This window comes from Spodoptera frugiperda, chromosome 8, assembly GCF_023101765.2.
Source record: "Spodoptera frugiperda isolate SF20-4 chromosome 8, AGI-APGP_CSIRO_Sfru_2.0, whole genome shotgun sequence".
Taxonomy (NCBI): domain Eukaryota; kingdom Metazoa; phylum Arthropoda; class Insecta; order Lepidoptera; family Noctuidae; genus Spodoptera; species Spodoptera frugiperda.
In genome coordinates this window covers 6,893,631-6,914,697 of record NC_064219.1, presented here as the reverse complement: position 1 = coordinate 6,914,697, position 21,067 = coordinate 6,893,631, and the positions used below count along the sequence as shown (strand labels likewise).

General features: G+C 35.7%; 1 protein-coding gene across 1 annotated transcript; it reads right to left on the bottom strand.

Annotated features, from left to right (window-relative positions):
• Positions 1 to 3,710: 3,710 nt before the first annotated feature.
• Positions 3,711 to 20,598, bottom strand: LOC118275670 (uncharacterized). The gene is made up of 13 exons (XM_035593724.2): positions 20,427 to 20,598; positions 16,845 to 16,942; positions 14,731 to 14,905; positions 12,670 to 12,903; positions 9,747 to 9,902; positions 9,325 to 9,462; positions 9,087 to 9,190; positions 8,614 to 8,713; positions 7,806 to 7,967; positions 6,184 to 6,432; positions 5,222 to 5,399; positions 4,444 to 4,640; positions 3,711 to 3,907 (listed from the first exon to the last, which is right to left on the bottom strand). Exons 1-13 carry the CDS (start codon positions 20,571 to 20,573, stop codon positions 3,749 to 3,751), a joined length of 2,097 nt encoding a protein of 698 aa, XP_035449617.1. The 5' UTR covers positions 20,574 to 20,598; the 3' UTR covers positions 3,711 to 3,748.
• Between the last annotated feature and the right edge of the window lie 469 nt (positions 20,599 to 21,067).

Genomic DNA, 21,067 nt, shown 5'->3' with positions numbered 1-21,067 from the left:
CTCCGTTCTTTTTCATACTGCGCGTTCCTTGCGCGCCTTTCTTCCTGTAAATAAAGTTTATTATTAATATATTGTTCAGCCCCAAAGAGAATATAAAATATATATCACTTGTATAATTTATACGAACCTGGGACAGGGGGGTGCGGTTTGAACCTTTAGGTCTGCCGCGCTTCGGTCTTGGTGCTTTTGCGCCTGTTGACGTCGAAGGCTCTGGTTCGTCCTGATAAAGTAATATGTGATTAAATCAGTTTACACAAAACACAAAATTACATTAAAATGTAATTTTACAAATAAATGAGACGTACAACAATTTTCGTTTCTTTCTTCGGTACTTCTTCTTTTGGTGTCTCGATTGTCACCGTAGTTAGTTGTTCTTTCTGTTGTTCCATAATTGAAGCGTAAATTGAATGCACTGTAATGTAATCTGTAGCAGAACGCGTTGCAGTTGCAATGGTTAGCTCTTGACCGCCAACGGAGAAGTGAGTAGTGAGTGCAAAATTTGTGCTGCCTGCGCATACGCAGGGGTGTGGGCGGGGAAGAGAACCGGTAGGACACGGTGATTGGTCGAATTGTTTCCATTGTTCGTGGTGAATTTTGAAATCCTGGGGTTTGTGCTTGTAGCAAATTCATCGCTGTTTTGGTTATGTTTTAAGTAATAAAAAAATATTATTTTTGTTTAAAATTTTATCACTAGTTTAATTATGGGATACGCTGAAACTACTGAACAGATTTTGGTGATAGTCATACAGACAGAGTATGAATTTTCCCTTTACAGGAGAGCACGATGGACCCTGAGGGCTTGCAAATACTTCGTCGTTCTCATCAAAACAGTCCTCATGTTTTCTATCCTACAGCCCAAGAAGTTAAAAGCGACACTCAGTACTGATAAAGATAGTTTTATCCATTCTTCTTGGAAATTGCTTAACTCTGACACTTAATACGGAATATGATACAGCATCTCAGTATTGTGTGAGCACCTCAGTAGACCTGAGTTTTTTTACGTTTAGATAATTTAGTTTATAATATTTAATTTAGGCATTTAACAGGTAATGAGCCTGTGGTCCGACCAGCAGTTTGCACCACGCATTATTAAAACATGCAAAACAACTTTTTGGCGAACTATAACATTTTAAGATGTCAATGTTTCGAGTGGGGCTGCATCTACTTGGCTTTGTACTTGGATACCTAAACACGGTGTTGGTTACAGCCAGGTGAAATCGTCCGAGTAGAAGTTGACCATTACAGTTCATGTTGCCTACAGCTGTTGGCAAGGCCTCTTACGTCGTAAGGTCATTGTATCATATGGAGAGATGTCGCCCATAATTAGAACTTTCTCACTAATAGGTATCTTAGTCAATATCTCTGTTAAATTCTCTTAAAATCGATCTTTTATCTCGTCGTTTATATGCACAGTATGAAAGGGAAAGGATGCAGGAATTTGCTAAAGCTCCATCAGATTTAATATCCAGTTGAATTTTGCAATTTACAAAATAACCACAGGATGAAGAAACATAGGCAATAGCAATAGCGCCTGGTTCAGCTACTACACTGCTATTCCATCCTATTACATCTGCTACGCCGTGGCTATTTTATTGTGCTACAGCAGACCGTAGTACTACTCTACTGAACTGTCTATACTGTTGTACGAATTAAAAATGGCTTAAACTGAACTGAACTAAAAATTCCCTAATTACCTTTTTTAAATTTCGACTTAACTAATACTGCTTTTTTTAAGTTTTGGTATATAAAGTCGGTGTTATTGGTTGCTCCTGATACGTATTTTCGCTTACAATTTTATTCTATCTTATAAAAACATTGAAATAATTAGTCACGTCTTTTGAACACAATATTTTCTATCGCTATTCGCTGAGTCGAGTGCAGTCCTCGTATTTGCAGTAAAAATAAGCATCACAGTATCGAGTTACGTTGCCGGAGGCTGTAAAGAGCTTTTTCTTCGGTCGTATATCGGTTCGTTAACGCAAGTACCTACTGCAAGTTAAATGATGTTAGCGTTTACTTGGTGTATTGACCTTGCTTGAGTCCACGTGAAACTACAGCTGGCACTAAGATTGAACTGTATTCAGATACTGGGAGAAGAGAAGAAAAATTCCGCCTTTAAGTGCCGTCAGACAACTATAGATGAGGTCCAGTAGGACTGATGCCTGATCCGTAGCTGCGGACTACCTAGCGGGTATACTGGGGCTCTAGCTCAAAAAGTAGGAGTAGGGACGGGGTGGTTTTTAGTTCGTAAGAGTCGGACATCGTCTATAATTGCATTAACTTTCACATCATTTCAAAGCTTTTTGAAGGAATGAGCTTTGATCACAATAATTTTTAAAAATTATAGTCTAATATTCGCCAGATTTCCTTACGACGTTACCTTCTCCGTATCGTACCGAATAATCTTAGCCAAAATAAATATAACTCAGATGAAGTCACATTAGTACTTGCCAATTTTTTCCATTTTATAATTTTTCTGTTGAATAGAAGTCGCCGTGAAAAATGGAAAAATGAAACTAAAATCGCTTCAGTTCCTTCTATGGGCGCGTCTCAGGTGAACGGGTATCGATACATAGATATTGCTTTGTCGTTATAGCGCGCACTGCAGTTGTCGTATCGCTAACAAGCGTTCCTAGGAGGGCTCTTGTTCCAGTAAATACATTTTCGTACATTATTTGCTCTCTCTAAGGGTAGCTTTAGTCAATGTTTGCCTTAGTTTAGTTATACAAATAATCAGTTACTTTTAATGGAGATGAAATTTGGAGCTTGGTATTATGATCAGTTAAAAAATTCTAATAGAAACTATATTTTACATTTACAAAAAAATAAATATTTGTGTATAAGAAAGTCATAGAATTAAATACTTAATGATTGTCAACGTCAAAGACAAAGCATTTATTTCAATCAATCCTAAATTAGGCACTTTTGAAACGTGAAATTGAATTATTCGTCAGTCTGTCTGTCAGTAAAACTAGTGAAATGAAAGTGTAGCTTCGAAGGGAGAAGAACGAGTATGTACGTTATTACCTTTTGAATTAATAATTATTATGTCAAGCAATATATTACTGTGTGCTTTGGTTTTGTGAATTCCCTTGAGCCCAAAACTTTACCTCTTTCTTTGGTACGGTCTTAATACATTATACTAGCTAGTTAGATCTATAGACTAGTAGTGTGATCTACTATTAATTTTATCCCTAAGTAGCAACTCGATTGCAACTTCCATTTGCTTTACATAACTCGGTCTACTGATAGTCATGACACGTTCCAACCCAGCGATTAACTTGTCCGGACTGCCTTGCGGGCGTATCAGGGATTCGGCTCAAAAAGGAGGAGCAGGAACGGGGTGGTTTTTAGTCAGTAAAAGTGTGACACTTCCTCCCGCCTCGCTCAAGATGGTAGAAGTCGTTGGTTGATTTTCCCCCCTCAAAAAAGCTATTAACTTTTCATTTTAATGTGAACAGAAAATATTGTGTCGTATGACCTATTTCATACCATCTTCATGCGCTGTTGGTTTTTTGTATTGTTCAGGAGCAAACAACGCCGTGCCGTGGCTGTACCATTTACCATAACGATTGAAATGTCATACAATCACGATAGATTATGTAATTTCTATTCGTAATATTCCTGTGTTTTATCGTGAATATATGTTTGCTATGAAGATCGGGTTTAAAATAAAACAAATATTTTTTTTCTAAACTACTACTACTACAATACTATTTATTTCATTAAACATTCATTTGTGATTACATTACACTAACTTAGTGGTGTCTACGCCGGCTTTCTGTAGCCAGTACATGAAATCATTATACAAGTCGTAGTTGCGTTCGACGCAACGTTCCTCGATTCCACCCAACGCGTTCAGAAGCGCAGTGGTGAACTTCGAAAATGCCTCCGTCTGGGCTGCGTTCTGCAACAATTATTGACTTTATAACTAACAATGAATATAAACATGAAAATATCTGGAGCTAGCAATAAACAACTTTATAATATAGGTATATATCTCCGTGAACAGTGTACAACATTGTGGCTAATCTAGGAAGACTGGATCATCAAACATAATGAAGATGAAAATTAAGTAACTAGTTAGATTGCTAGCACTTTTGCTAGCATATTATCATGTGACTGAGGTATACCACAGTGCGCCGTGACCTCAACGTCTCACGGTTGAAAATCCATTGTTATAAAAAGTTGCTATAAACATCATAAGCAAATATAGTAAAACTAGTAACTTCATTATCGACTACGCCGAAGTAACTGAAGTGCTACGCCGAGTAAATTTTTGCTACGCCGTAGCACTAATCATATGCAAAAAATCATTCTATTTTTGAAATATCTTATGGGAATGATGCAATAGCATTGTTTAATTGAAAATGTTACTGGTCTCTTTTTATTAACCCTAGAGATACTTGCTAAGATTTTGAGTATAATATTTAAAATACTGACAGTGTAACTGACAACAGCTGTTGCTGCCAGTCGACGCAGCGACGTGAGCTCGCAGCGACGGACGTGAGCACGCACATCCTCGACCAATGCATCGACCGTGCGAGCCTCGCCTGGAGCTACTGGCACCAAGGTGGTCGATCCAGGGGTACAAGCGCCCAGGGAGTCACAAACCTCCACCCACACATTTATTCCACCCTCTGTAAATAAATCAGAAGGAGGTTACATCATCAGTCTGTTCTGTTCACTGCTAGATACAAGTTATACATATTTACTCCTTAGATAGGTAGGTAGATGTGCCAAACACCGTGCTTAACTCTGTACTATTACTAAGAACTTCCAAAACACTTGATAATCTAATGATTTAGCTAAAAGCAAATAATACTTTGCCTGACCTGCGGGTCACACATTGCTGGGTACTTCGGACCTGACTTACTTTATTATAATATAGTTTCTGATACAGGGTTGCAGCCGAAACACAAGGTTTTTCAATCTTGCATGATTGTATTACTACAGTGATAAACCAAGTTACCTTAACAACTTATAAAATTTAAGGTTAACCAAATATTCTTATGTTTATAAATGGTTATTTTGTCTCTCTCATATTATAAATATGAATGTTTGTACATTCAAACTCACAAACTTTCGCATCAATCACGTCCGGACGGCTTAAAGTATAGGGAACACGGGTTGATTATCGTCTGGAATAACACAAAGGCTACTTTTTACCCCACGGGAACGTGTGCGAAGCCGTTGACAGGATCAAGTTATTCATACTCACCAATGTAAGGCAAGAGAGTCTCTACAGCATTATGTTCGAGGTATGTTCCAAGCAACAAGGTGTCATTGTTGCGCAGGTCGCAATAGAAGGTGTATTTCAGTGGCTTGTTGACATCTACCACGCGATGGGTACTCAGACGGAATACCGTCTCCATTGCTGTCCCCATTTCTGGAGTCACCTAATCATATACAAAAATATATCAAAATTTTGTTCATATCTCGTAATGCATCGTTGTTTTTTTTCTCATCATACATTTGTTCAGCATTAATTTTAGCAAAGCCCAAACGGTTTATCCATTATTTTTTTAAACTCATTGAATCTTCGGACTATTATGACGAAAGGGTTCTTAAAGTAATAGAACTATTTACTCCCTCACAAATGACGCTTCGTAAAAACAAAGGCTTGTAGAAAGGGTAGGTTGGAAACAAATGAAAGAAGCATATTGTTTCAATGTTGAACTTAAATGAGTCGTCGTAAAACATTTATAAAAGATTCACCAGCTAATCATTTGACAATGCAAATTGCAAAAACGCAGGTATTTATTACGTGGGGTGCCTGTTTTGCAAATTATTGAATTTAACTACTTCTGATACAAGACGAGGTACTAATTGAAGTACTGTTTTAGTATTTAACTTCAACACGGATACTTAGAAATTCTTGGCTGATTACGAAGTGCATCACTCAACTATTACAATTACTGAATACAAAACCATATTTTTTTCTATGTTAAATGTTTTTAATGAACCACCATTCCACCAATCAAGCCCTATCGTTTGATATCCACAATGGAGGTACATAGTTCGGTAAAAAGACATAGATTATAATATTGTATGGTCAGCAAAACTAAGAGCGTGTACTGAATATAAGATCAATTTGTGATCAAGGAAGGGTGTGAAATTTAACCTAAGCTAAATAAAACCGTTTTAACTATAGTTTGTTGCTGTGTAAATGAGGAAACTCACCAGGACATAGCCTGTATCAGGTCTTTCATTGAGGTCGAACACAACACCAGCGAATACTTCTCCTTCGCCAGTGCAGTTCTCATCCTTCTTACATTTACACTCTGCTACGACCCTCACTCTGCCAGCTGCAGCTTCAAAGTTGGCTGACACTGACTTCCAGCTGCTCTCATTGGTGTAATCCGTCAGTTCGCTTAGGAAGTTTTGTTCAAGGGAATAAAAGTTTATTGGCGTTGAAATCTCTGTGCCATGCTGTTGAGAGATATGTAATTGATCAATGTATAACAGAAAATGGTGTCACAGGACATTGTTTAACTATAACATTCCTAAATCGTTCTGATTTTCTTTTAAATCTAAGTGATAGCTTATTCTTCTTTTAAGGTTTAGTTAGGTATAAACAAGATTAATTATTATTACGACAAAATCAAGTTTTCGTTTTAATCCTTTATTATATTAAAAATCGCTCAAAAGTAAACAATATATACCTCAGCTATAGTTCGAATAAAATTAACTATTTTTGATTAAATAATTATCCTGATTAAATAACATAACGTCCTGACATTACTAATATTTACTAGTGTTTGATTAACTTGTTATGTCCCACTTTTTAACTGAACTCAATGTAGTGTGTAAAACTAAAGCCCCAATTAATTATTCACATAAGTGAGTTGACCGACTCGAAACACAAATTTCTTTTAGCAATAAAAATGTAAATGAAATATAGGTACATTTGTGGCCCCAAACGCTTTCCATAAAGCCGTCAGTTTGGTACGATAATGAAATAACATGAAACCACCTGACCGCTACGTACTTATGACACGCAAACTAGCACCTACTTATCGCCAGTTCCACGCCTCGCTAATAAAAACAGTATTCACCTAATTCCATCAAAATTCTGATCATTCCATAATACACGTACTTCTGTTTGTTTGTGAACTTTGTAAATAGTGAACAAGTTTCATTAACTAACTAACTCGTATGATTAGTTAAATTTAATATGGTGACTTTAATGATGTCTTTGGAAACAACGTCTTTAAACATACTTTATACTTGCCTACTAGAGAAATTAATAATGACATTATAATGATCAATTGAGTGATAACCTTACTTAACAATTAATGATTTGTGCTTAATGGTTTGTGAACAGGAGTAACTAAAACGTTTTTATTGGAATACTCCACAGTCATTTCTTGATTTTGAAACTATGGTACCAAACCATGAACGCTTTGTTTGGTTTTCACACACGTTAGATGAAATAAGAGATGCTTACTGAAAAAAATATACCTAACCATACAAAGATAATATAAAAACGTCTAACACTACCAACCCAAGAAAATTGATGTGGTGCCATAATGATCTTAACATTTCTTTATGGGATAAGCCGGTTAACGAGCAGACGACGTATCACATGATGATAAGTAATCGGAGGTGTTACAAATACATTGCCGGCCTAAAGTGAGGAAGCCTTTATTGCACTACTCCCATGATAACAAGGTAATGGCAACTGTACGGTTGGCTAGGAAACCGGCTGCTGCGCAACATGCTGCGAATTCAATTCGCGCACAATATAGGATAAAATTCTAGGGTAGAACAAGGTTTTTATGAAAAATAAAGGCAAAACTTACCGGGTTATCCGCACAGATGTCAGTTGTGCTAGAGAACTCTGACTCTAAGCAGTGCTTACTCCTGAAGTACCACGTAATGGTGCAACCTGGTACCACGTGGCTAACGTTGGCATGTATGGTGACCACAGTACCTTCGTTCACGACTCTTGGCATGTGTTGCAACTGTCAATTGTTTGTAAAAAGTTAATAATACATACTCTTTATTAGTTTATCATATTAAAGTCCAACGATTGGCCTGACGGATAAAATTCCATAACATGTTTAAAGTTGTAGCTCGATTAGTTTCAAGTCGCGGTAGGAGCTCAAAGTTATGACTTTCTGACTCATGAGAAAGTCGTTACTCATGAGTAACATTGCAAAAACATAGGTAAGGACGTTACTATGTATATAATTTAATACATATCACGAAAGATACAATACAAAAATGTAAAAACTGTTCAAATTCAATACTATTTTCAAATTCTTATTATTTGCTTAACATTGTTTTTGAGAACAACTGTCTGCCTTAAGTTAGTAATGACCAAGAGACGATCATACTCTATTCTAAAAAAGATTTTTTTTTGGGACTAGCCCGCCACAACCTCCCATACCGCTGCAACTCCTGTAAGCCAGGATTTATGTAATAAGGCATTAAAAAAATACTAAAAATGCATCATTCTGCTGGGATAAAGAATTCCTTTCAAAAACAAAAGATAAAAATTAATAAAAGCGACCTCCCAAGTCGTTCCGACAGACCACGAACAAAATCCTTAAGACTGCTTAAAAAGTCTCACGGTATTTATCGATAAGAACAATAACAAGTAAGTACCTGAATGACTGGTAATAGGGGATCCACAGCAACCACGCGGGCAATGGCTTTCTCTGAAAATGAGTGCCTTTGCACATCCACTGTCACCTTCATCAAGTACCTGTGGCAAATCAAATTAACATCATCATTATCATCATCAGGCAAGGCATTTACAGCCTAAGCCATAAGCCTCCCCCACTGACTTTATAGCCCTTTTTTTCCAATGACTTCTGCTACCGTGGGTGAGGCGAGAGGGGGTGTCACACTCTAACTGACTTAAAACCACTCCCGTTCGTACTCCTGATGCGGATGATGATGATTTTGTCGCCCTAACAATCAGGTAACGATTAGATAGGTAATTTACAGCAGACCGCATCCAGCGACCTTATTGGGTCAGCAGTCCATCTTGTGTCTAGAATCCACCCTGTCGTACGTCCTGTGTTGGTAATTTCATAGATTGAGTTATAAAAAGGAGAAATATCATCAGAACTTACTCTCCAGCATAAAGCAATCCAGATGGGAAATACAAATGACCATCGTCATCTGTCTTGTAGAATGTTTCCACCGGTTCTCCTCCGGTTGTGCATTCCCAGGCAATCTACAAAAATATGCACTAAACTGAGAACTATAAATATTTTATTTCTAAATATCAAGTGTAAACATAAGTTTAAGTTTCTACATTTTAATGAATATTGTTGACATACAACGATATTACCAGATATTGAAACTTACTGTCATTCCCTCTCCTATGTAGTCGAGTTTGTTGATATCAGTGGTTAGTTTCAATGGGCGCTCAGCTGAGATAGACATGAGGTCAACATTGAAGTTTATTGTCACATTCCTATGTAGCACACGGAATGGGAGACTGCTCTGTAAGAAAATATATGAGAATGAAATCTATCATTACATAAAAGTCACGGTTTACTGACATACATTAATGGATAAATAGCTGCGCGACATCACCGCGTCTGTGTACGCTGCTCATGATGAAGAGTCTCTCTGTGACTCGAAACTAGTAGAGCTTTCCCCCATTAATGTACGTGAGTCAACCGTCATTTTTAGTTAATTTAGTATGTCTCACGATAGTAGTATAAAAATATCATTATATAGATTTATTTAGGTTTTCTTTTTTATTTGTCAATGTACTACAATACCTGTGTAATAAAATCTCCAGTGGAGGTCTTGTAAACTTGGCAGACCACATCATAAGATGCTCCTGGAGTGAGGGTGTTGGCTCGGATGACGAGCCGGGAGCCTTTCACATCAGACACGGCGACACTACCCTCGGAGCTATTCACCGTCCATACAAACTATGGAACAGACCGAAAATATAAAACCTAGTGCATTTAACATATGAAACTAGCTTCTGACAGTGGCTTCGCCCGCGTTCTTGTGGGAAGTAAGTGGCCTATTTATTATTTCAGACCATAGTCTACCCCTGTTCCAAATTTCATCTCGATTACTTCACCAGTTTTGACATTACGGAGTAACAAACAAACAAACATATAAACTTTCGAATTTATAATATTAGTAGCAAGAAAGATTTTATGTTGACACAGGGCGTTGAGTAAAGCATATTTTGTTAGTTAATTTTTAATCAAATTAACCCTTCATACGTATAGGTACAGGTATGACAGCCGGTGATAGATAAAAACAGGTCATTTTTTTATAATTTTATCATGGGATAAGCCACCAAACAAACAGACGAAACGATTAGGTGATCATAGCCAATCGGCGCCGCTACAGAACAAAAATAAAAGCTTTACTTGTGAGAATTTGCCGAAACAAACGGTTTATAAATATTTATGGATCATCATTATACTATGCACAATGATAAACATACCTACAATAAGGTTGTAAACTAGTACATTTAAAAATAAGGCAGAATCTGCGAACTAATAATATAAGGCGTTAAAATCTTTATAGCTTACCTACTAGAACAATGCGCACCGCCAATAAAACAGAGAAAGGGGCTGCCTAATCCCTGAGAAGAATTTACGATCCTTTAGAAAGGCGGCAAAGATCACATAGTTTTGCAGTAAATTCAAGTATTCAAGTACTGATTGCATCCATCATATACACAGGTATTAGAAAATATGTACAGTATTTAGTCACAATTTATGGACCCTGTCGGTCACAGAAAAATATAAAATTCGTAAGAGAGAGGAAAGACATTTAGTTTTAATTTAATGTCGTATTAAAATATGAATACCTATTAAATATATTTTTAAAACAACTAACCACCTCATAGTTAGTGTCTACACATAAGATGATACCATAAGTGTTATTGTATCGTCATATATGAAGAATAATTTTAACCATGAAGGAGACTATCTCATTGATCGAGTGGACACAAGCGTGACTGCTGAGCAAAGAGACTCAGGTTCGATTCCTAGGTCGGGTAATGTTTTATTTGATTTTTTTTTCGGTATTTCAGATATTTTTGGAATTGTGTCCGGTATACGGCAAAGTTAGTAGTCTAGTCTTTCCACTTATTATATTAGTTATGTACCATAATTAATCATCACGTAATATAAGCGTTATATACGGCATGTTAGACCGCGCAGTGCCGGCAGCCCGAACAGTCGCGCATGCAAATTCTCCACTCGTTCGTGCATTGACAATGATCAATGCTCTCTTGACATCCGCACCAGAGTGTGATTTGTTCGCAGCGAGATATAAGCGTTATATACGGCATGTGCATCTCCGCCTACCCTTTCAAGAATAAAGGCGCGAAAGAGATAGAGAAACAATGCATTTGAACGTAGTAACTAATCTTCACCTACTTCAACATTGTATCATTAATTATTTCAGAAATATTAATCTATACTTAAATATTACAAAGCTGAAGCGTTATTTGCTTATTTGTTTGAAAGCGCTAATCTTCGGAACCGCTGTTTCGAAACAAATAATATTTTATTTTTTGGACAATTCATTTATCAAGCAAGGCTATATGCTACAAAGCCACGAAAGTTGTAGGTAAATAATATTATAGCCATAATTTTCTGTAAAACTGCCTTTGTAAAGAATCGTAAATTCCTGACCGGGATTAGGCACTGTTTTATTGACGCATTCTGTGTTTTATTGGCGGTGCATATTGTTTTAGCACCATTCATTCGATTCATTCATTGTCTTATACCGAGTTAACAACTAATCTTTGTTAGAACAATAGAACAGAGTTAAAAACTCACAAAAATGGTTCTATTCCTGAAATAAAAGAAAGTATTCATAATCCTCTTTAAAGGAGTATTTACGATCCTCTACCTAGAGATAAGTAGTACAAAAGTTTCTTTGAATGGATAATTGTTTTAGGGCATGCGGGCACATTCACGAACAAGAAGCTTTTGTTTCTTTCATTCTAAACTAATATTTTTAACTCCTCAAATAATAGAAGCCTAAAAATATTACCAGGTAAAGTGTTGTACTAAGACTTGGCTCACGCCGTTTCAAGGTCATCAAACCTTTTTTTTAAGTTAAGTTTTTTACTTAGGAAACCCCTTTATATTTTTAACTAACTTATCATAATATTTTTTTCTTTTAATCTTGGTAATTTGAATTAAAAAATCATCGAATCATTAGAAGTAGGACTTTAATTTTTTATATTAATTAAGTAAGCTTTGATTTAGTCAAAGCATTAGATATGAATAAACTATTCAGAAACTGCTTATCAGCTGTTATACTGGTTTAAAAAGAAGTACAAAGCCTATTGTGAAGATGTAATTAGGGCCCTGGGCATGGCGCCTCAGGTGATTAGTTCGAGGCAATAGACTACCCCAGATGTTATTACTCATCAAGGTGGTTACTATTCAACATTTGGGATGAGATAAGAAAAAGTCGTGGGAACTTGCTTAGGTTTCTTTCTCATAAACGCCACCATGTACGTTACAAGTGCGTTGACAGCCTTTTGGGAGTTAGGAATTTGAGGATTGGGGGATTGAGGAGATGGATAATTTTGCCTCTGGAAGCCTCACTCACATGACGAAACAAAACACAATCGTTGTTTCACGTCGGTTTTCTGTGAGGTCTTTACACAAGTAAGACCTGAAAAAGCAATAAAAATATGACATAGGTACTTACGTAATAATCATGAGTCTTGTAACATGTAGTCACTTTTGCTTCCAGTATAAAGTCTATATCTGAATAGGCGAGCTGTCCTCCAAGCAGGGTGATGGAGAACATCTCTGATCGACCTTCCATCAGGAGCTTGGAGTCTCCTTTGATGTTATTAATTCTGAACTCCTTCTGCGTACCTACTTTATCGCGGTAGGTAGTGGCAGTCACGTTGAAGATGTACGTGACGCCACTGAGAAGCTGAAAGAAAAACGTAATTCTGTAATTTGAGAAGTGCTGGAAATGGTGGACATGAGACGAACCTTTACATGGAAGAGAGAAAAATTAAAAATATAATGTGATAGACATATAATAAATTGGTCAGCTCATTCGAATCTAAATAGCAGGGACATAAAACAATATAAAAAAAATATAGTTTCAAGACATATTTTGACTATTTTGTCTATGTGGCGAAGCATTAAATAACATAACGCAACGAGTAGCGACATCTATTAGACAAGATCAGAAGAAGCCACGATCTTCAGCGATGACAAAAACGCGTAAGGAGAGAGCGATTAGAAGCGACGAATAACGCGATATGTAGGAGAAAACATATGGTAAAAGTAAATAAAAAAGTTGATGAACAAGGACTGAAGATGAAGAATTCTCCGGCATTGTAATATCAGATGGCCTCCACTGATAAACATAGGCCACTGATGAACATAGCGACTTGAGATATCCAATGGCTTTCTGGGTTAAATCTAATCACAAATCTTTATAAAACGTTATTAATAGTAATCAGATCCCGTGTAGAGCCAAGTTATTGATACGAACTGGCGAGTCGGCCGCACGGTGCTATTCGTCATATGGGCTTGAGCTTAAAAATCTAGTCAATCTTCTAAACTCTTTCCGTGCGGCCAACTCGCCAGTTGAAAAGTATAGGGTTAGAAACTTGGCTCTACACGGGATCTGTTACTTTTTGTACAGTGCGAGCTATATGGTCTCGTCTTGGCAACATTTAACATGAAATGTTTTTGTGGGAGTTCTTTTCTTTTTGTAGGTTGCTTATGTTAGAAAGATAAAATGAGCGACAAATTCACCTACTAAACTAGTAAATCTTATAAGAAAATTGCAAACGTAATCCTAATACTTTTTATCAATGAAAATTAGCCACTAGATCTAAACCTTTACCTACTAAACTACTAACAATTAAATATTAGGCAAATGGTTTTTTTCTCCGCGATAGCAAACTTTTAAATCACCGAAAACTTTTCATTCAACGAGACAACCGTCAACGACGGCCCTCGCGCGTCTGCCCGCGTTCGGGTGCCGCGCTCGCTGAGGGCCGATTTTTTTAGCTCTGCACGAGGGGGCAGGCGGCGGGCGTTGGCGCATACTATACTTACGATGCTTATGTAAAAGTATAGGTTGATTAATAAACACTTACCGAAGTGAAGTGTAGTAATATTATCATATCTAAGTACTTATGTAGGATAATGTTTTGATTTGATGAAAAGTTTGTGTTCTATGCTTGTGTATAATTTTCAGATCTCAAGCAGGAAATAGGGAATTAAGTTTCCCTATTTCAGATTTTTACCCCTCCGCGGCCGCATTCAACCTCTAGCGTCAAAAGTTGCGGAAGTCTCGAACAAACTTTCACCCCCTTTTAAGGGGTTGGGGGGCAAAAGTTCCAAGTTTTAGGATTTTTTTGTTGTTTGGGTACTAATAAGCTTACATACCAAATTTCAGTTTTCTAGGACTTCAAATACCTTAAAATTTTGTTATATCATTGAGTGAGTGACGAAATCGGGGTATTTTAGATATCAATAAAATCTAAAGTATAAGAGCTATGCAATTGAAACTTTAGAGGTTTATTAAGTCTACCACTGACATTATATCCTGAAAATTTTGTTTATCTGGTATAACCCAAACTCAAGTTATGAAGGTTCAAAAATACGACGAAGCCTTCCAGATAAGGTAGGTAGTGCCCTTGCTTGCGCTTCGCTTGGCTCGTCTAATGGCGGGGGCACTACTACCCCCAGATCACAAATCTTTATAAAACGTTATTAATATTAAAGCGATGAATACTTCAGTGTTATTGATAACGAAGACGTTTGGTTCCATCGGGAGGTCATTCAGTTGGCTTTCCAGTTCTCGTACGTTGCGCCAGAGAGCCAGAGTGAACTGTTGGGAGGGTGCTTCCAGGGTCTCCCAGCGAACAGTCCATAGGTACTCCACTGGTATATCGCTGTCTGTTTGCAAGCTAAAACAGAATTTTATATATTGAAAAGCCACCAAGTACCATACTAAAACTACGTTAAATAAGTTTACCAAAATATCATTATACTCATCACTAGTGACATCTATTGTCGTTCACATTAACGCCTTTCTAATATACTAGCGATTTCAACCCTTATTAAGAAAAAATTCCAAAAACGTATCGAATTTTAGGAATTTTGAAAATAATTTATAATTTGTTTATCTACCATTAAAACCCAATATATAAAACTTTGTTTATTTCACTTTTAAAATAACGGGCTACAAAGTATCCTCTATTTTTAGGGGTGATCTCTTCATATTCAGTGCCTACATAACAAAGTGTCACACAACCCGAATTTCCTGTTTGTAGCATTGATATATTATATTGGATATTTGGAATAATTAATAATAAAATTCATATAACAAAAAACATGTTGATGTAGATATTTTTCAAAAGAGACGTTTTTAAAAGTATGATAAGCCGATCACTTGTGACATTTTGTAGACTTATGCGCCTACCACACGTGCATGCCTGACAATTTTAATTGCACATGCCTGTCGCATGAAAAGACTGAACACTGATGTATCTACCACACGGCACAGTTAAGTACGCGCATAATTCTTGTCGATCGTCGACGTGGAAACAATGTTTCCCAATGAAGAACTATTTCTTCTGCTATTATTTTTCAAGTGTTTGCTTGTGAAAAAAAGAAAATACAAAAGTAACTTTGTACTCAAAAAATGGCTGTCAATAGATTTTTATTTGATCTTCCACATGCGGGCAGAGCTTTATATAATTCAATGAATTCAGTAACAAACTGTCGATTGTATGTACGTAAATCCGCCATTTTTAACGACCGTGCGCGTACAGTTACTGGGACTCGATTAAACTGCGGCTTGAACACTGAACTACCAACCACACGCGCAGACCCTTTGTACAAGTATAGCTTGCGCATGCCAGAATTTCAGCAAGTTTAAAAACCATCAAGTCAAGCATTGGAGTTTGCGCATTACCGTTTTACCAACTAAAAGTGTTCAGTGTACAAGCTGGCATGCGCAAGTAAAACTGCGGTAAGCATGCGCGTGTGGTAACTGCATTAGTTTTTATCCAATTCTTGCCCATTTAAAATACATATATATTTATTAATTTTTCCTTCGCGCCTCTGGTGTTTCGGGTGTCCAATGATTGCTTACCACGATATCCGTCAGGTCGTTTACGGCATACACCATAAGAAAAATAAAAGCTATTAAATGAACTGAAATCCTCGTGTTATGTAATTATATGAATGTAAGTAAATATAAGAGAATTATTTTCTAATTAGAGAAACTAATAAGAAGAGTTGTTTGTGTTGTGTTTGTCAGATTATTTGCTAAGAACAGGCTGTCACGCAACCCTTCCATGATATTACTTACTGAGAGAAATATCTTATATTTGTTGTTATAATACAATTAATACTACTACAACCCGTCTCCTGGTATGATTTAATATATTTGGATATTGTATGTACTCCTTCAAATAATTGATTATTATATTATACTGGTATAAAATGTGTATTCCTATTGACGTTTATCTGATGGTCGTGCAAACCAAACAATCAGTCCACCAGGGACTGATTGTTTGGTTTGCACGACTCGGCCAATTAGTACCTTTAGTACAAGTTTGCTTTACTTTACTCGACTCACTTCAATTACTTCAAACGTAAAGTCGTAAAGTCAACAATCGGCGCTCTGATTGGTCGGCTCAAATAAATGAACCAATCAGAGCGCCGAACGCGCTCTCGTTTCGATTACTTTAAACCTAAAGCAAATTCAAACTAAGGGCTCTGAAACCAAACGCGTTCTCGTTTCAATTACTTTAAACAGACACCAAACTCGTACTAAGGGTACAGACAAACAGATGTATGTAGTTCAATATAACTAATAAGAGAATAAAGATAACTTACGTTATGATAGTGGTGTCCGGTTTGTCTATTACAGCATCCTTATCTTTGGGGCAGACGAAGGCAGGTGCCAAGATACGGAAATTTGGCACTTCACCCGCCTGTGTTTGGGAAAATAAACAAGTACATTATACATGAAAACAATTTTTTTATGTTAAACTTTTAATGGAGATGGAAAAAAATAGATTATATTATATGGTCAAAAAAGAGCATGTACCAAATACCATATTGATCTGTCATCAGAAAGAGGGTGAAATTGCAATCCCTAAATTTGACTCAAACAAACCGGTAAAGTCACATAAAACCATTCAATATCCTTAGTAAATATAACCTAATATAATATTTTGTAAACCAAGCATAGTATCTAAGTAGTCATAGTATATACGAGTAGAAGCTATGTAATGGGAACTATTGCCAGAATCGAATAAGATACCCTTTGCTCGGTAGTCGCGCTGATGCACAATATATGTAGTTAGAGTTCTAATCCGCCAATAGGAACGCGAATTATTGTTAATTTCCAAATTTAAAATGCAGAAACACCTTAATAATTATCTAGCTATTGTGCAATTCTAACTGCTTTATTATTATCAACGCTTACGGTACATTGCCACATTTTAGATTTCAATCCCCATGTTAAGTTTACTTCACAATTTTTACTTGACCACGATACGAGGTATGTCTAAGGCTCGCCATAAATATTCCAATGAGGGTTAGTCACGCAACCCTACAACTGTCGTAGTACTACACCCCTACTCGTTTCTATGGCATCTTGGAAGTTGTAAGCCGTCTGCTACGATCGTAGCAAATTACGTAGCCAGTTACTACGGCGTAGGTATTTTAGTATGTCTGTAATAACTTTATTGTGTAATTTTCTATGTGTTGGTGAATTGTTAACATGTTTCTCGTTATAAAAGGTGTTGGTAATTTAGATTATGCTACTATGTAATGTAAATAAAGACTTTTGTTTCTTAAATAATTCGACTTTTATTCTTTAGGTTGACGGTGACGATGGTGATGCCATGCCTCTTATTATTATTATTTTTCATAGGATTTTTTTTTATATATATAAATTACTGACAATTGATAGGTCTTCAATTGGGTAGTTAACAAATTTTTATTTCGTCTTGTAGATTATTTTAAAACATTCGACACGTATTGTTTATTTTCTTACGGAAATAAATACTTTCGAAGAATGCGATTTGAAATACCGCGTGATGTCACTTCTCGCTACATTTTATATCTACGTAAAAATGACATACATATATGCTTTGATTCGTTTCATCTAAGTATTGTTATCTTAGATGACAAAATAAAAATAACGTGTCTTTTTATTACGTAGAACTGACCGTCTAAATAGATTTTTGATTTTTATAACCCGTCAACATTCCTATTGATAGGTCTTCAATTCTTTGTGTCTGTCAGAAGCATAACTGACATTGGTTTAATTTCCAGGTTGCGGTTTTCTGTTTTAGAAAATTCTAAATAGTATTATCGATTTTTATTTTAGGTTTGATATACGACACTACTTCCTCGCCTCTACCTACCTCTTTGGGGAATAAGAGATATATTACCAATATGTTAAATGGTTTGTGAACCCATTTTGTTGTCTGTATCAAATAAATGCCTTTTGTGAAATACTGCACACAATTTCCTGGTATTTGAAATACGCTAGTTTCCTATTGGTCAAATTCCAAACCTCCTTCCTTTTTCGAAACGTATAAAACTATTTTTTTTTTATGAATTTTGTATGAAATATTACGTTATGGCGTCATCAGATTTATACATCATATAGCAGACTTATTTCTAGAAAAATTGCTATAAAAAATTTAAAATTAAGTAGATCATGAAATCTACTAATAAAAATGTGATTGGTTATTTTTAATATTCTATTGTATTGAAAAGTCAAAATAATTTATTTTTGACCAAGGAAATTAGTCAATTGTATGGTAAGACATGAACATTGTCAAATCTCTTACTAAGTTTAGCAAAATATGATATTTCACTATTTTATTATATTGTGTACATTAAAGATTAAATACAATAAAGAATAATAAGCTTAAATAAGTTTAAATAAAAAGATTAATATTTCACTTTTATTTTGAATTTTATAAGTAGTGTTTAAAAAAAAATATTTTAGAGGATTTTAAATAAATAAAGATTAAATAAATAAATAAAATTATGATCTAGACTCAAATTGGAAAGTATGTTCGCTATTTTCATTTCAGAGTGGCTGTAGGCTCCAGTGGTTCGGTCACTGTGTCGTGACGTCAAAGCGAGTGGTCAATAGCTCGCGTGACCGAAGTGCTGCCCTAATTTCAGCCGGAGTATCACCATTACATAATGTGAAAAAACGACCCTGTTTTTTCACAATACCCCCCATCAGTAACGCCAAGGGATAATTTATTGATACTTTTGTTTATTTTGCTATTGACTCGATGGTTGAATTTTCGTTCAAGTACCGAGCAAAGGGTCTCAGGTTCGATTCCTATGTCGAGCTAAGTATTATTTGGGATTTATTTTAAGATTTAGGGTTTTTCAAAAATATGATTTAATGTTTGAAATTACGTCTGTACATATAATATATTTTGTACATTTCTGCCTACCTCTTTGGGAATTTAAAAGCGTAACGTTACGTTATAACTCTTTATCTTAAGGATATTAGATATGAGCGCAAAGTATTTAATTTTAGATATTATTAATTATTCATAAATTAAGTAATTACAATATTCTAAAAACATTCACATAGTTTGAATGGAATTATTTATTTGGTCGTATATTAAAACAGCTATAGATATAATATTAATTAGTCATTATTATTCGTTATTACCTATTTATTCGTTCCTATCTCTGTAAATGTTACCAAATATCGAGTCTCGCAATGTCCATATTCATTAGTAATTTAAACAAAACAGTAACTAGTGTGCGTGAGCTTATGACATGAAACTATGTATTGCTATTAATTATTGCACAAAAGAAAATTACAAAACAACTATTTTCCTTTGTTTGCCACTGAATTTTAATCAATAAAACATGAGCAATAAGGTATAGTTTTCACTAATGAGGCAAAATACATAGGTCCCAGTTCACGCCAGTAAACAAGGTGTTAGCCATTAAATACAGATAGTATTTCTCCTGGGATCGCACACGTCAATATAAATGTATCAAGCTAATTTCAACTATATTGCAAACATAATAGGTTTCATCACGCTTTGCAAACTATGTTAATTAAATTATTAATAAAATTGAATATCAAATTAATACTGCGGTAGGTAATTGGTACAAAACAGTATTTAGTGTAAATAAATTCGCATAATATTAATTCATATTGGCACAGGTCTATTTGTTTCGACAAGCTTTCTTTGTCTACGTAAATGAAACACGATATCTATTTTACATACATCAATTTTAAAACGCACCACGCTCACTAAAACAGTATTAAACAATGAACATAGATATAAAACACTAGCAGAAATGAGGACGCAAAAAAAAAGAAAAAATCTCGACCGCATTACAGCAAAACCCGCGCATCGATTTCGGCACACAATTTTCAACCTTAAAGCTAATATAAAATTCACAAAAACTCACCACATTTCCTATGAAGATAGCCGAAGCGCAAAACACAACTGCATTGATCAAAATCATGTTTGATTTTGAACTGCAGCCTTTGGCACTACCGGCTTTTACACCCGCTGAAGTGCAATGGACGACGCGAGTGATTATTGCCACTAGCATGAATTACAGCCCGCGTCGATCGATATACGATATTAATTGTATGACCCGTTTCACTGGCAATTATTGGCTATTACCAGGGGTTAACAAATGTTAATAAATCAGGTTATTACGAATTTGCTACACGTATGTGTGGATGTGATACAATATTCTAGAATAATTGTTAGATAGGTTATGGACGGCGCTGCGCTTTGTGTGTATATGGTATAGAGGATGTTTTCGTTTGCACGTTGTTATTTTTTTTATTTATATGATGTGTATTATTGATTTTTTGCTATCTGAAGAGGTAAAGCGGTGTTATAGCTATAGTTATGGTAAAATTTTCTCCACTAGCAATCTTGTTGCATTGCAATGCAGCATCCCTTTATGTAATATATTTTTTTATACTCTAATTATATTACCAGAAGCTCTATGTATAGGTATTTACAATGTACATAACTATATAGCTAATTTTGATGCCAAATAATAAAGATATTTACTACTTTTATCAGGAGCGC